The sequence below is a fragment of the Etheostoma spectabile genome, chromosome 15, assembly GCF_008692095.1.
Source record: "Etheostoma spectabile isolate EspeVRDwgs_2016 chromosome 15, UIUC_Espe_1.0, whole genome shotgun sequence".
In the NCBI taxonomy this organism is placed as follows: domain Eukaryota; kingdom Metazoa; phylum Chordata; class Actinopteri; order Perciformes; family Percidae; genus Etheostoma; species Etheostoma spectabile.
In genome coordinates this window covers 10,849,199-10,862,787 of record NC_045747.1, presented here as the reverse complement: position 1 = coordinate 10,862,787, position 13,589 = coordinate 10,849,199, and the positions used below count along the sequence as shown (strand labels likewise).

Sequence of the window (13,589 nt, the reverse complement as noted above, 5' to 3'; positions counted from 1 at the left end):
ATATACATCTATATGAAAATGAAAGTTGTTTGTCCTATCCACACTGAGAATACTGGATTGAATACAGATTTTCTGGAGTTCTAGATTGAGACTGAAAAGAGGGCCAGACCATTTTAATATTCAGTAGATTAGTACTCTTGGCATCTTACTGACTACAAAACTTACTAATAATAATACTAATAATGTTACATTGTTAGCCATTAAGTGAATCAATAAAAACTCAGAAACAGTAAAAGTGGAATTTTTTAATCACATTTTATTCATCCTACAAATTCAAGGCTTTACAGTTAAAATCACTTGTTTTAAATTTCCACAAGGCAATGACAAGAAAGATGTAAGGATGCCAATAATTCAGTGCATTCACAACATAAAAAACAAAAACGTCACTAGTTTCAGTATACATCAATGCCTAACATTAGAGCAACAGTCATCTAGATGTTTACAGTTTTTCAGAGAGTGGCTGACCATTCAATTTATGATGAAGAGGGATGGAATTGGGGGATGGGAAAGGTAAAATGATATTTGGCAGCTGGGTAGGCTGAGGTTTTAAGCAACTTCCTCCTCTCCCTCTTCCTCAAACTCGCCTTCCTCAGCGGTGGCATCCTGGTACTGCTGGTACTCGGACACCAGGTCATTCATGTTGCTTTCTGCCTCTGTGAACTCCATCTCATCCATGCCCTCACCAGTGTACCAGTGGAGGAAAGCCTTACGGCGGAACATGGCGGTGAACTGCTCTGAAATGCGCTTGAACAGCTCCTGGATTGCTGTGCTGTTGCCGATAAAAGTGGCAGCCATTTTTAGGCCACGGGGTGGGATGTCGCAGACGGCGGTCTTCACATTGTTCGGGATCCATTCAACGAAGTAGCTGCTGTTCTTGTTCTGCACATTCAACATCTGCTCATCCACCTCCTTCATGGACATGCGGCCCCTGAACACCGCAGCCACGGTGAGGTAGCGGCCGTGACGTGGGTCGCAGGCGGCCATCATGTTCTTGGCGTCGAACATCTGCTGGGTGAGCTCGGGCACAGACAGGGCGCGATATTGCTGGCTGCCCCTGCTGGTCAGGGGGGCAAAGCCTGGCATGAAGAAGTGCAGACGGGGGAAGGGGACCATGTTGACGGCTAATTTACGGAGGTCAGCGTTGAGCTGGCCGGGGAAACGCAGACATGTGGTCACGCCGCTCATGGTTGCAGAAACCAAATGGTTTAGATCTCCATAGGTGGGGGTGGTGAGTTTAAGTGTGCGGAAGCAGATATCATAGAGCGCTTCATTGTCAATGCAGTAGGTCTCATCTGTGTTCTCTACCAGCTGGTGGACAGAGAGAGTGGCATTGTAGGGCTCCACCACAGTGTCCGACACCTTGGGAGAAGGCACCACGCTGAAGGTGTTCATGATGCGGTCAGGGTACTCCTCGCGGATCTTGCTGATGAGAAGAGTTCCCATGCCAGAGCCGGTACCACCACCTAGGGAGTGAGTGAGCTGGAAGCCCTGGAGGCAATCGCAGCTCTCTGCCTCTTTCCTCACAACATCCAGGACAGAGTCGACCAGCTCGGCTCCCTCTGTGTAGTGGCCCTTGGCCCAGTTGTTTCCAGCTCCACTCTGACCTGTAGTCAACAGTACCACAGTTAATTTATGTGGGAAACACAGGAAAGCTGTTTCTTATGTGAGATCATAGCAAAAGTCAACATGCCAAATTTGGATGTGACAACAGGTAAGTGCATCTTCACTAAATTCACATAGCTTACCAAAGACAAAGTTGTCTGGTCTAAAGATCTGCCCGAATGGACCGGACCTGACTGAGTCCATCGTACCAGGCTCCAGATCCACCAGGATGGCTCGGGGCACATACTTTCCACCTGAAATGTGGTCGAATAGATTGACAACATCATTCCTGGTAAATCTTCCAAGCTTGTGAAGCATGGTGAGTTTAATGTAAAACACAAATGTGTATGCAAATCCTTTCTCATAGTGCGAGAGCTGGGTAGGTTGGTTAAATTTGCTCTCTTTTGTATTATAGCTAAATCCGTAGCTTACCTGTGGCCTCATTGTAATAGACACTGATTCTGTCTAGCTGCAGATCACTGTCTCCATGGTAGGCACCAGTGGGATCAATGCCATGCTCATCGCTGATCACCTCCCAGAACTGAAAAAACAGACATGGAAGTAGAGAAGGGAAAGACAAATGTTGATATTATATAGGCCATGGTAAAAATTAAATTAAAAAAAAAATTGACCTACAATTAAGTTAATGTACTAAAATGGGTAACAGTAGGCTGCCTGGGTCCACTGAAATAGCATAAAGCTACTTTATAGGAACCTATATTTAAACATGCAATGATGCAATGGCTGTTTTAATTCTCTAATTGAATGCAGCTCAGAAGAGCAGTCTATAGAGGGACAGTGTCTCAACAGCAATCAAGCAGATGGCAATAATCGTACAAGTAAGCCTAATACAAACAAATTCGCTTTGATAATTGCATGTAAAATGAGAATTTGATTGTACGTTTTTTTCGAGTCATGCAAGCAATTTATATGAAGTATTTGGTATTAGCCTAGTAATGTCAATGTAGCAGCCGCCTCCCCTCCCCCTCCTCCTTCATGACCTATTTTTACCTAATTCCTTTCCTGCCAATTCCAGTTGAAAATATTTGATTTACACTAATACATGATGTTATTTTTGTCATTTTAACATTTAGTAGCTTAGTGTTAAGCTTGTTGGCCTTCAATCGAACAGTGTGTTCTTTTAGCATCGAAGACCTTATTAATCCACGCAAATCAGCGCGTGCCAAATCTTGAGCCCAATGTAAACACGGCTGAGAATAGCCTACCAATGTCAACGACCAAACGTCTAGGATTATAATTTGTATTAATTGCACGACGCTTCAATCAAGAGTAGGCTAGATCCATTGGGTGTATTCTAGAGAATTCATGAAGGATGGATTATGACGCCTCCCCTCGCCTGCACTAAGTCTAATGAATGACAAACCAAACAGAGAAAAGGAAATCAGAGGAATACCTTGGCTCCGATCTGGTTTCCGCACTGACCGGCTTGCAAATGCACAATTTCGCGCATTTTTGTAACAGATGGATACCAGGGTGGTCGAGTAGGAGATAGGAATCAGAGCAGCAGAGATTCACAGGATGATGATTCCTACAGTCGATTGTCCTGGAGTCTTTGGCACCGCCTATAAAGAGCTTCTACTGGGCTGAATTAGTGGTGCAACTTGACGTCATCGCCATGGTAACCAAAGACCGGAGGAGAGAGGGAGGGAACAAAGACCCGTAAATCGCGGATAGGGTGCAAGAAGTCATCTTTAATTATTGTAGGCTACTCACGAGCTCAGTGCACTCAGACCCCCTCCAAACATATACACCCACTAGTTTTATACTATGACACCCACACAACAGAAATAAAGATAAAAGTTCAATACACACTTAAATAGGTCATCAAGGTTGTTGATGTGCAGTTTTAACATTGTAGCCATAGACTGTAAAGCCTAGAGTGTAGCCCATTGTAAAGCACCCCAAGTTCATTATTTTGAAGTCCAACACACACATCAATCAGCCATAGATGAAAGGACAAGGACAGCAGCATATACAATGTAGCTATCAACTAGAGTATGAGGACTTCTTGACACTTCTGAGATGTAGCCTACCAACTTGATATTATCCCACGGTATTCTGAATGTTCTGGTGCCATAAAGTCTGCATTTTCAAACAAGGCAAAATGTTTGAAAAAATACCCTGGATGTGCAGTCATGCAGGGCCTGATCAAATGTGCGCTCTACTTCTTTTAAAACTACTTTTAAATACAGTAGCCCTTTTAACAATCAAATGGGGGAAAGACAAAACACACTGACATATACTTACGGTTACATAAAAGAGGACAAGTTAGAGTGATGGGCAGATTTGTGCTTCCAATAAGGGATGAAGGACAAAATCCACAATCCTGATTTTGTGCAAAGATGTGTTCAAAAGTTTGTCTGAATCTGATATTTGGATTTAGCTGTCCTAGTTAGACAAATGAAGAAGATTATACCTTGGATCATACCCCCCTTCCACTGCAGCTCAACAAGAAAGACACATAATTGTTTACTTATCCTTTAAGTCATTCAGCCAGTTTTTAAAGTTAAAGAAGTTTATTTTGTATTGTTTCTAAGTAATCACAACAAACTGACAGGAAAGCCAACACTATTTTTGGACCCTGGATATTCATTAGGCATTAGACACTATACTGCATATTGTTAGGTCTTTACGCTCTGAATCAAGGACACCAAAATTATTTATGTTAAAACCTGTACTTTTCAATAACAACCTGCACCCACATGTGTCAATGCAACACCACTCCTCTTCAGTAAAAGTAGATTCTCAGGTAAGATGTTCACTGTGTTGTTTGATCTATTTTTAACTGCCACCTATTACACATTCTGCCTTACTTGTATTCAGTCAAGAGGAAAAATTCCTTTGGTCCCTATCGCCAGCAGCAGAAATGTTGTGTTATTGCAGTCAAGACAAACACCAATTATGCATATTAGGCAGACATAGTGACATAAAACGGTCACAACCAATATTATCAATAACCTCTGTGAAATAGAACACAGTACATTAACCACAAGTTAGTCAATGCTTGTTTCTTTCTGAGCATGTTAAGCCAGTCTGGGTATGAAATTAGTTGCAGTATGTTGTTTTTACCTGACCATTCCCAGTTTAAATGATCAATTACAAACTACACCTTAGACTAATAACTAGGTGTAAATGTTGGCTGTGATGCCTTGGGCTAATAACTAGATGTCAACATAGACACATTCACATGAATATCCTGAGTGATGACATTCCAAACATGCGGTTACCAACCCATTTTAAACTTTCCAACAACTGGCCAATAGAGCTGTGTTTCCTGTTTCCCCGCTTGGCTACATACAGTGTTGTTTCACAGTGCTGCATGATTAGAGTTACTCCCACATAAGTCATGCACAGGAAAACCAAGAGCATTTGCTCCTTCATGTCAAGAACAATAGGCTGTTAGTGCGCTCTGAGGCACTCAGGAGACAAGTTTAACTCAGCACACTGAATTATTTTAGTTGTTAGAAGAATCATTAGGACTTAGACCGGAGGACTTATGCTGTTTTGAACTGTGGATTTACTGTATTGTACTTGACAAGCTGATAATCATGTCACTCCCAGAGGAGGATCTCACATGTCCCATATGTTGTGACATCTTTATGGACCCTGTTTTGCTGTCATGTAGCCACAGCTTCTGCAGGAGCTGTCTGAAGCGCTATTGGGAAACAGGGTTACGTGAGTGTCCGGTATGCAGAAAAAGAGCCTCCAAGGCTGGTCCTGCCACCAATTTAGCTCTGAGAAATGTCTGTGAAGCTCTTTTGACGGCCAGGAGGAATTCAGTGATGGAGGAAGAGAAGATGAACTGTAATCTGCACGGGGAGAAGTTAAAACTCTTCTGTCTGGTTGACAAACAGCCCATCTGTGTGGTGTGTCAGTCTTCTAAACTGCATAAGAGTCATGACTGTTCACCTATAGAAGAGGCAGTGCTAGACTGCAAGGTAAGGGAATATATCACTGTTTCCCGACTACAGTGTAAAAGCAACCTGCTAAACAGATTGTTGTTTTTGTTAACCTGAAGTATTCAATGTCTCACCTAAAGGTAAACATGCTGCCCCACAAGTCTGTCCTGTTATCCACACCATCTTTTCTTGCATCTCTTATATTCCAGGCCTGACACATCCAAAAGCACTCAAAGTACTGAAATAGTATTAGGATGTCTGATATCTGCTGACTGAGATTTACTTGATTTTCAGGATGAACTTGCTTCATCCCTCAAGAATTTGCAAGAGAAAGCGGACAGCCTCAAAAGAACTCAAATGACCTCTGTAGACACGATTGAGTACATCAAGGTAACTTTGATTAGATGACAAATATTTGGTTTTGACTAAAAACATCTGGGCAAATAAACAAAAATTTGAAATAATCTCCCTCAGAGTCAGTCGCTAAAAACACAAAGATTGATCAAGAGACAGTTCGAGCAGCTACATCAAGCCCTCTACCAAGATGAGTTGGCAAGAATAGCAGCTGTGAAAAAAGAAGAAGAAGACAAGATTGCAGGAATGAAGGATAAGATTAAAGAGCTTTCAGCAGAAGTGCTGTTGCTCACAGAGACAGTCTGCGTCATACAGGAGCAGCTGAAAGAAGACGATTTGGTCTTGTTGAAGGTCCGTACAGTCAAGAATACATCAACTTTTTAATCATTGTTTCCAAAAAACTCCCACCTTGACTGTTAATGTTTCTATTTTCCAGAATTTCAAAGCCACTCAGGACAGGTAGGTGAACAAGGTTATGGATGTACCCTCTTTGTGTTGACTATGACATATAAGATATATTTTCTTTTTATCACAGAGAAAAAAGCATATCGCTTGATTCAGATAACATGTCCGGGTTATTGATTGATGTGACCAAGCATCTCTGCAACCTAAAGTATAAAGTCTTGGAGAAAATACTGGACCATATTGACTATAGTGAGTATATGCTATTGGTATCTTCAGGTTTAGAGGCTGAAAGCCTAAAATTGCACAGCCCAAACCGTGTTTAACATATCAGTCTTTCTGCTAACATCCTGTCTTTAGCTCCTGTGACTTTGGATCCAAACACAGCACACCCCTGCCTCATCCTGTCTGACGACCTCACTTCCCTCCACTACTCAAAGCTGCACAACTGTTGCCCTGACAACCCAGAGCGCTTCCACATCAGCGCTGAAGTGGTAGGCATGGACGCACTGGGCTCAGGAAGCCACCACTGGGTCGTGGAAACAGGAAGTAATCAGGACTGGCTCCTGGGCGTGGCCTCTTTGTCTGTACCTAGGAACTCTGAGATCTCTGCTCGGCCTGAGCACGGCTTCTGGACTTTGTGTTTCAGGAACGGAGAGTTCAGGGCAATGACCTCGCCACCCACCCCACTGACAGTCACAAGAGTGCCCAAACAGGTCAAAGTAAAACTGGATTACAACAAAGGGACAATGTCTTTTTTTGACCCTGCTGATGACACACTCATTTATGCATTCACACACATGTTCACAGAAACTTTACTTCCGTATTTTTACACACAGAGCAGTCATCCATTGAGAATATTGCCAGAGAAAGTACTAGTGACGATGTTGCGTCAAGGATGAAGGATTTATTAATTTTGAAAAGATAACATGGATCTAAACCTGTTTTGATGGATGAGATTAGATCTGGCTGTAATGTTATTTTCTCTTTAAGAAGGCATGCAAAGTATTTCCCCATCCAAGTCATTTTGCTGCTTCAATGACACATTGTCACCTTTTTGTTTCTTCTTCGTCCTTAAAGGAATGGTCCAACATTTTGGGAAATAGGTCTACCCTTATTCTCTTTTTTTTTTATCCCACTCACATGTTTGTGTGTATTGTGTGTGCGTAGGTGTTACACCTTCAGACACAGCCAGACTAGTAGTGGTTTCCGCTTGTTTCCACACTTTGTGCTAGGTTAAGCTTACCAGCTGCTGCTTCTAACTACATATTTACTGACATGGCATTAATGTTCTCATTAAGGGTCTTGTATGCTGTACAGACTGTGAAGCTGTCTATTGCTGTCTATTGTCTATTCATGTGTTTTACCGGTTTTTAATGCTCATGATTTTTAACTGTTTTTACTTGTGTTTTATCTGTTTAACTGATTTTGTGTAAAGCACTTTGAATTGCCCTTTTGCTGAAATGTGCTATACAGATAGAGCTGCCTTGCCTTGCCTTGCCTTGAAGCCCCTTGAGAAAAATGTGAATTTGGACCATTATTTGACTTGTCTTGACTTCAAACAAATAAGAAATGTTCATCTATTCCTTTAACTGAAAACAAATGCTAATATAATTGACTAAATATATAGTATAGTACATTACTCACTGTGGTGGAACAGGGGAGAGCAAATTTGCATTTTATGAAAATGTTTAATTCACTATGGACGTTTTTTGTCAGTCCATAACTGGGGCTTGGTGTGTGGAAAAAGTATTCTTTTGAGTTACCTGTGAATGACTTACATCCAAATGAATTATGCCGCTGTACAGGTGTGCTATGATGCTTCTGTTGATGATAACGGTTTTATGTTTCAATAAAATAGGGAGAAGTTTCTAATTCATCAACATGCACTTTATGAAACACACGCTACACACGCAAGCACGCACGCACACACACGCACAAACACGCACACGCACACGCACACACACACCACACACACACACACACACACACACACACACACACACACACACACACGCCAGACTGTATGTTCAGTTTATTGGTCTCTTTTGTACACATGATGGCGCCAAAGTCAAACAAATACTTTGGAAAAACTTTGAACAAAAACCTTGTGCTGGTTTTAGGAATGAATCTTCCTCAACATTATCAGTTAATTAAATATAAAATTAAAATGTTGATTTTCCACTTCATCATTGCTGCATATTCAGGTTTTCCTTCCCTTAAAATCTATTCAGTTAAACACATATTTGGAAATATCAAATTAAAGACAAATTACAAAACCTTCCTCACAGTTGTATTGTATTCACATAATTCAGTTATTTGTCTCACAGCTCTATTTAAGAGACAGATGTTAAACTGAGCATCCATGAGGTTCAGCATGTTTATTAGCAGGTGGGGGTTTGTTGTTCTCTGCAGAGACACAGGTGCAGTACTTCTTAACGCAGGTATCTGAGAGGAAAGGCACCTTCTCCAGACGGGATAGATAGACCAGTGGCTGGATGGTGCTGCTGATGTTGAGGAAAGCAAAGCCCACAGGCTGCACGTAGCAGCGAAACGCATCATGGGAGTAGTGGTTTTCAAAAGGAAACAGTGCCACAGGTGGCAGGTAGTTGAACACAATGATACAAAGGATGGACAGCACCGTCTTGAAGGCCTTCTTCTTCATGGGGTGCATCTCATCTTTCCCTGGACCTCGAGACTTCTTCAGGGCCCACAGGATGCACACATTACTCAAGACCATCCATGTAAATGCTGCCAAAATCTCACAAGTGAATACCTTCTCAAAATTGTGGATGCCTCCCACAACCTTGGCGGCAGAGTAGGCAAAGGTGAGGCAAAATACCAGCACAGAGAGGCTTAACCTGTACTTAATCTGTTTAAACACCCCAAACATAACTGGAAAGAGCACAGCCACAAAGCGATCTAGGCAGATGCAGGAGAGAAACAATGGCCCGCTTGTGTCTTTCACACCGTAGGAAAACTTGAGGGCGGACCACATCTGTTTGCTCTGCCAGTAGTACAAGTTAAGGAAGGATAAAGGGGTCATGGCACTAAAGTAAGCATCCATGAAGGCCAGGGAGCCCAAGTATATGTCAGAAGTCGTGGGTTCTTTGCGATTGTGAATGAGGATGGCAATGACAAGTAAGTTGGCCGGGAGTCCCACAACTACGTTGATGGATTGCATGGTCAGGTCAAAGAAGATGCCTTCTACCAGATGTTCGCAGTTGTCAAACACACTGAAGGGTTTTGCTGTGGCATTGATGTCAGCGGTGGTGTTGAGAGGTTGTTTAATCGGGAGAGAGGTCAAGTTCAGTGGTGAAGATACATTTCTCTCCATGGTTCTGTAACTGCAAAAGGACTTTGATGGGAGAAAAATAAGGATAGTGGTGAGGTTTTCAACATGATTACCATCTTCTAGACAGCACTCACTCACTCATAGTACAATTGCCCATTAAAGTCAGGTGTTTATCTAGGGGACTCATACTTCATCTGGTTTTCTAGCTCAGTAAATATGATACAGCCAGCGTAGTGTCAGACACACTGTTGTTCATTATAATCCTTGTTTCTAATCTGCTGAGAATTTTTATTCTCAGCAGAGTTAAATAAACTGCAGAGTGAAACTGAGACAGCAACAAAAACATGTTCCAAACACCGTTGGGGCTTCTCCTCGGGTTGTTTTTTTGTTATTGTGTCTGTGTGGATCTTCCTCTGGGAAGCGTGACACCCATACACAGGGACATCTAACTCACTTAAGGGACTTATACTAAAAGCCCCACCCTTTCACAGCAGAATAAAAGGGCGGCTATTCCCAAATTAAAATGCCAAGGTTCATATTCTGCATGTAAACAATTGCTCAAGACTGTTGTTAGTAAGGGCAGCTGTAATTTGGTAATTTCCTGGAACTCTTAAAAGCCTGTTTATAAAATGTAGCTATTTGTAAAGCTCGTTTCTGAGCAGAATATGATAACCTGGAAAATAAGTGTAATAATTGGTTGGACTGATGGAATAATAACTGAATTCAGACATGAAGGAAACCATTAGAGGTGTCCTTGGACTTGAGCTCAGTGTCTCTGTCTTTGGCCCCTACAGAAAGGACCACAAATGGAAGCTTTTTTTTTAAAACATGCCCTAAATGTCCGGTGTTCTTCTGTTCTCCGGGACTATTTGCTGAAGATCTGAGTCAGACTGATTTGCATGAGTCGTCACTTGCAGTACAGCTGAGCTCTCCCCCCACCCCCACTGAATGGACTTTTGGAGCCAGAGGCTGTGATTGTTCCTTGTACAGCAATCACCTTGTTTAATGTGGACCTTTCTTGCCCTTGCTCCCTCAGTGCACCTCTTTCTGCTGCCGGCTCCACCTCAGGCCACACACACACACACACACACACACACACACACACACACACACACACACACACACACACACACACACACACACACTCCTGTGGGGCTAATCCCACTGACAGAGGAGTGAAGCTCTTTGTCAAGATGATGCTCCCTAGAGATGGCAGACTTAATCAATTGTGTTTTTCTACAGGCGCTACTAAAAACCAAATAAAAAAAAAAACAGATTATGAAACAGTATTTTGAAGCATTTAAATAGGTGCATAATACAGTATAATGCACTGTTTTAATGTATGTGATGTATTCGTTGCATAATTCAAAGCTCAGTTTATATTTGGAACATTGGAATTGTTTTGTTAAAATTTTTCTGTTCATTTATTGTTACCGTTTAAAATTGTTAACGCTGATTAATTATAAAGATAACTATGTTTTCTTCTGTTTTTTTCTTTCTTGCATTTGAAGTTTAAGTAACAATGAGGATGAATTCAGTGTAACTACGTTTGCAGATTTGATAAAGAGATGTTCTTACTCAACATGTAAAATGGAAAGTTGTTTGTTCATCAGTCAGAGTACACAAATTCCCAGTTCCTGATTTTAAAGTTGCCACCAGCATGAGGTGAGGGGAAACCCATTTAAACTCAATTCATCCACATTGTTTTAGCCACAATTATTTGCAAAACCGAGTTAACCATTTGTCTAGGTTGACATTAATCTTAATATGATATATGTGTTGTATAAATCTCAGCAAATAATATCAAACTGATGTAACTGAAATTCAACAATTAGGCAGTCCTATCCTTCTTTTAAGGCCATACATTGATTGAAATTATTTATTAGACACAAACGTTGTCAAACAAAACCAATTTCCAAAATCTAATTGATCTAATGAGCTTTTTAGAAGTTTAAATCGTATTGCTATTACTCACCAGTGTGGAATATTCTTCTGTGTTGTAGTTTGATGCAGTGTGTGTCAAACATATGTGTGTGTTTAAGTTGTTCATTTATAAGTTCGCAGAAATGTCGTGACTTTGACGCGAAGGGGAGGATCTCGTAGAGTTTTGATTTCAGTGTTCTCAGCAACCATATTGACAACAAAGGGGGCATGTCTTAAGATCTGGTATTCAAATGTTGAGGCTCTTGCATTTTAACTGAGTATTGCCAGTGCTGCTAGTTTATACTTGTACTACATCTAAAAGGCAAAATATAGCCTACTACATTTTAATACTTTAACCGTTCCAAGGCCAATGATAAGAGAAAAGTGGCCTACATAAAATGAATATTAATTTGTGTAGCAAAGTTGCTGTTTCCCTATTTCCTACCCCACTCATTTCACAACCCTTTATTTCCTTAACCTACTGGAGGGGGCCCAAACCTTTGGTTGGAAACCACTCGGCTAAACTACCTAACTGTACATCATGTGTTTGTTTGCAGTTGAGCTCCCAGCTTTCTTGTTTATGCTTCCAGACAGAGTTACCCATTAGCCAATGGGGACGCACAGACCCCTGAAAAGACTTCCTACGTGAGAGGTTTGTACCAGAACTGCAATCGAGTCTGGAGTGCAAACGTGATAAACAGAGTAAAAGAGTGATCAGTGAGAAAGAAACAGAGGGAACTGTAAACAAAATTACATATGAAACAAATAAAAGCCCTTTCATTTTTGACTAAACAAATAGGTTATTTTGTTTGCAAATTTTCAGTTTTACATTTGAGATGACATTTCTTTGTGATTTAGTGATTTTTGTTTGATACCTGAAAAGTTGTTCTGTTCCCTTGAGAACAAAAAGACAAATCCCACATGTATCCACTGTCTAATTGATGTCAATCCAACCGGATAGAAAGAGAGACTGAAAGATGAGGATAGTTTCATGTGGTTGCTTTACATCTTTTTGGTCCAGGGGGGCAGTAGTGATCTGCACTTCAGTCATAGCTATGTGTTGAGGAAAGCAGGGTTTCACTACCAAACCTTACAGCTTTTGCAGCCATGACATGATATTCACATTATATTAAGTTCCCCAGGGCAGTTTAAGATCTGTCAGGTCTTTCTCCCAGTCAGTAAACACTTACTATATTAACTACTGCCAAGCACATGTCATTAACTATGGGTATCTGCTACCAGCTGCAGTTTTGTGTATACTATTCTCTTATTTTAGGTTCTGTACTGTATTTAGCACATTTCCCTAAAAGGCTCCTGGCTGTTTGTATGTATGTAAATTCCTTCTGTTTTGGTACCTATGCCTCTTTCAATTTAAAATAACTCTTAACATAATCTTCATGTATTACCGATGGTGTCAGAGTTTGCAGGGCAAGTAAGAGCAACTTACACACTGAAATCAAATAATTACATATTCAGTGTAGAATAGGTTTTGAGTCCAATAAACAAGACAAAATTAATCTACTTCAAATTGATATTTTGTTTAGGAATCAAGAACACTCTATCTATGTAAAAAGGCACTGGCACACAGGATGTAATCTGGCCTGCTCCAGTGGTTCGTGTAATTGTAACAGAGTTGAGTCACATCTTACGTAAACACATTCTAAAATCATGCTGTTAGGAAGCCTCTTCCTCTTTCTCTTGTTGCCTATTTCAAAATATTAATGTTAGCAAAGGGGCACTGCTGTAGCAGTTAGGGTCATGCATTTGCATATATTCCCCTGTGGGCAGAGAAGATGCCAAAACCAAAATAATAATATGCGTCGTTGTTGACACTGTACAGAGACCACCTTCACTCACTGGGTCACCACATAATGAAATCTTTATTTGAACATAGAAAATAATGTTGTGAAGTAATACCATCTATTGTAATGCAATTAAAATGTAACAATACTATTGTAAATCCAGTCTCATCAGCGTCAAATAGATGCAGTTGTTGATTGAGTAAGAATTAAAAAAATTGACTGTTGAACTCATAATTATGGAAAGTCCAAGGTGTGGGTTGACAGTCTAAAAAGGCAAATGAGGCGCTCTGA

General features: G+C 41.0%; 3 protein-coding genes across 3 annotated transcripts; 1 reads left to right on the top strand and 2 right to left on the bottom strand.

Moving 5' to 3' along the window:
- Positions 1 to 226: 226 nt before the first annotated feature.
- On the bottom strand, positions 227 to 3,236 carry tubb4bl (tubulin, beta 4B class IVb-like). The gene is made up of 4 exons (XM_032538581.1): positions 3,017 to 3,236; positions 2,035 to 2,143; positions 1,746 to 1,856; positions 227 to 1,604 (listed from the first exon to the last, which is right to left on the bottom strand). The coding sequence occupies exons 1-4, from the start codon at positions 3,071 to 3,073 to the stop codon at positions 547 to 549; spliced, it is 1,335 nt and encodes a 444-aa protein (XP_032394472.1). The 5' UTR covers positions 3,074 to 3,236; the 3' UTR covers positions 227 to 546.
- Positions 3,237 to 4,939: 1,703 nt separating this feature from the next.
- LOC116703673 (zinc-binding protein A33) lies at positions 4,940 to 7,736 on the top strand. The gene is made up of 6 exons (XM_032538572.1): positions 4,940 to 5,561; positions 5,817 to 5,912; positions 5,997 to 6,227; positions 6,313 to 6,335; positions 6,412 to 6,530; positions 6,639 to 7,736. Exons 1-6 carry the CDS (start codon positions 5,172 to 5,174, stop codon positions 7,178 to 7,180), a joined length of 1,401 nt encoding a protein of 466 aa, XP_032394463.1. The 5' UTR covers positions 4,940 to 5,171; the 3' UTR covers positions 7,181 to 7,736.
- Positions 7,737 to 8,628: 892 nt separating this feature from the next.
- Positions 8,629 to 9,615, bottom strand: LOC116703205 (G-protein coupled receptor 183-like). Its single transcript, XM_032537846.1, has one exon. The coding sequence runs from the start codon at positions 9,613 to 9,615 to the stop codon at positions 8,629 to 8,631; it is 987 nt and encodes a 328-aa protein (XP_032393737.1).
- Positions 9,616 to 13,589: the final 3,974 nt, after the last annotated feature.

Coding starts and splice junctions, on each gene's coding strand:
- LOC116703673 (XM_032538572.1), top strand. CDS start 5,172: ATGTCACTCCCAGAGGAGGATCTCACATGTCCCATATGTTGTGACATC. Junction 5,913..5,996: donor ACACGATTGAGTACATCAAG/GTAACTTTGATT, acceptor AATCTCCCTCAG/AGTCAGTCGCTAAAAACACA. Junction 6,228..6,312: donor ACGATTTGGTCTTGTTGAAG/GTCCGTACAGTC, acceptor TCTATTTTCCAG/AATTTCAAAGCCACTCAGGA.
- tubb4bl (XM_032538581.1), bottom strand. CDS start 3,073: ATGCGCGAAATTGTGCATTTGCAAGCCGGTCAGTGCGGAAACCAGATC. Junction 2,144..3,016: donor GAAACCAGATCGGAGCCAAG/GTATTCCTCTGA, acceptor CTGTTTTTTCAG/TTCTGGGAGGTGATCAGCGA. Junction 1,857..2,034: donor CTATTACAATGAGGCCACAG/GTAAGCTACGGA, acceptor ACCACATTTCAG/GTGGAAAGTATGTGCCCCGA.
- LOC116703205 (XM_032537846.1), bottom strand. CDS start 9,615: ATGGAGAGAAATGTATCTTCACCACTGAACTTGACCTCTCTCCCGATT.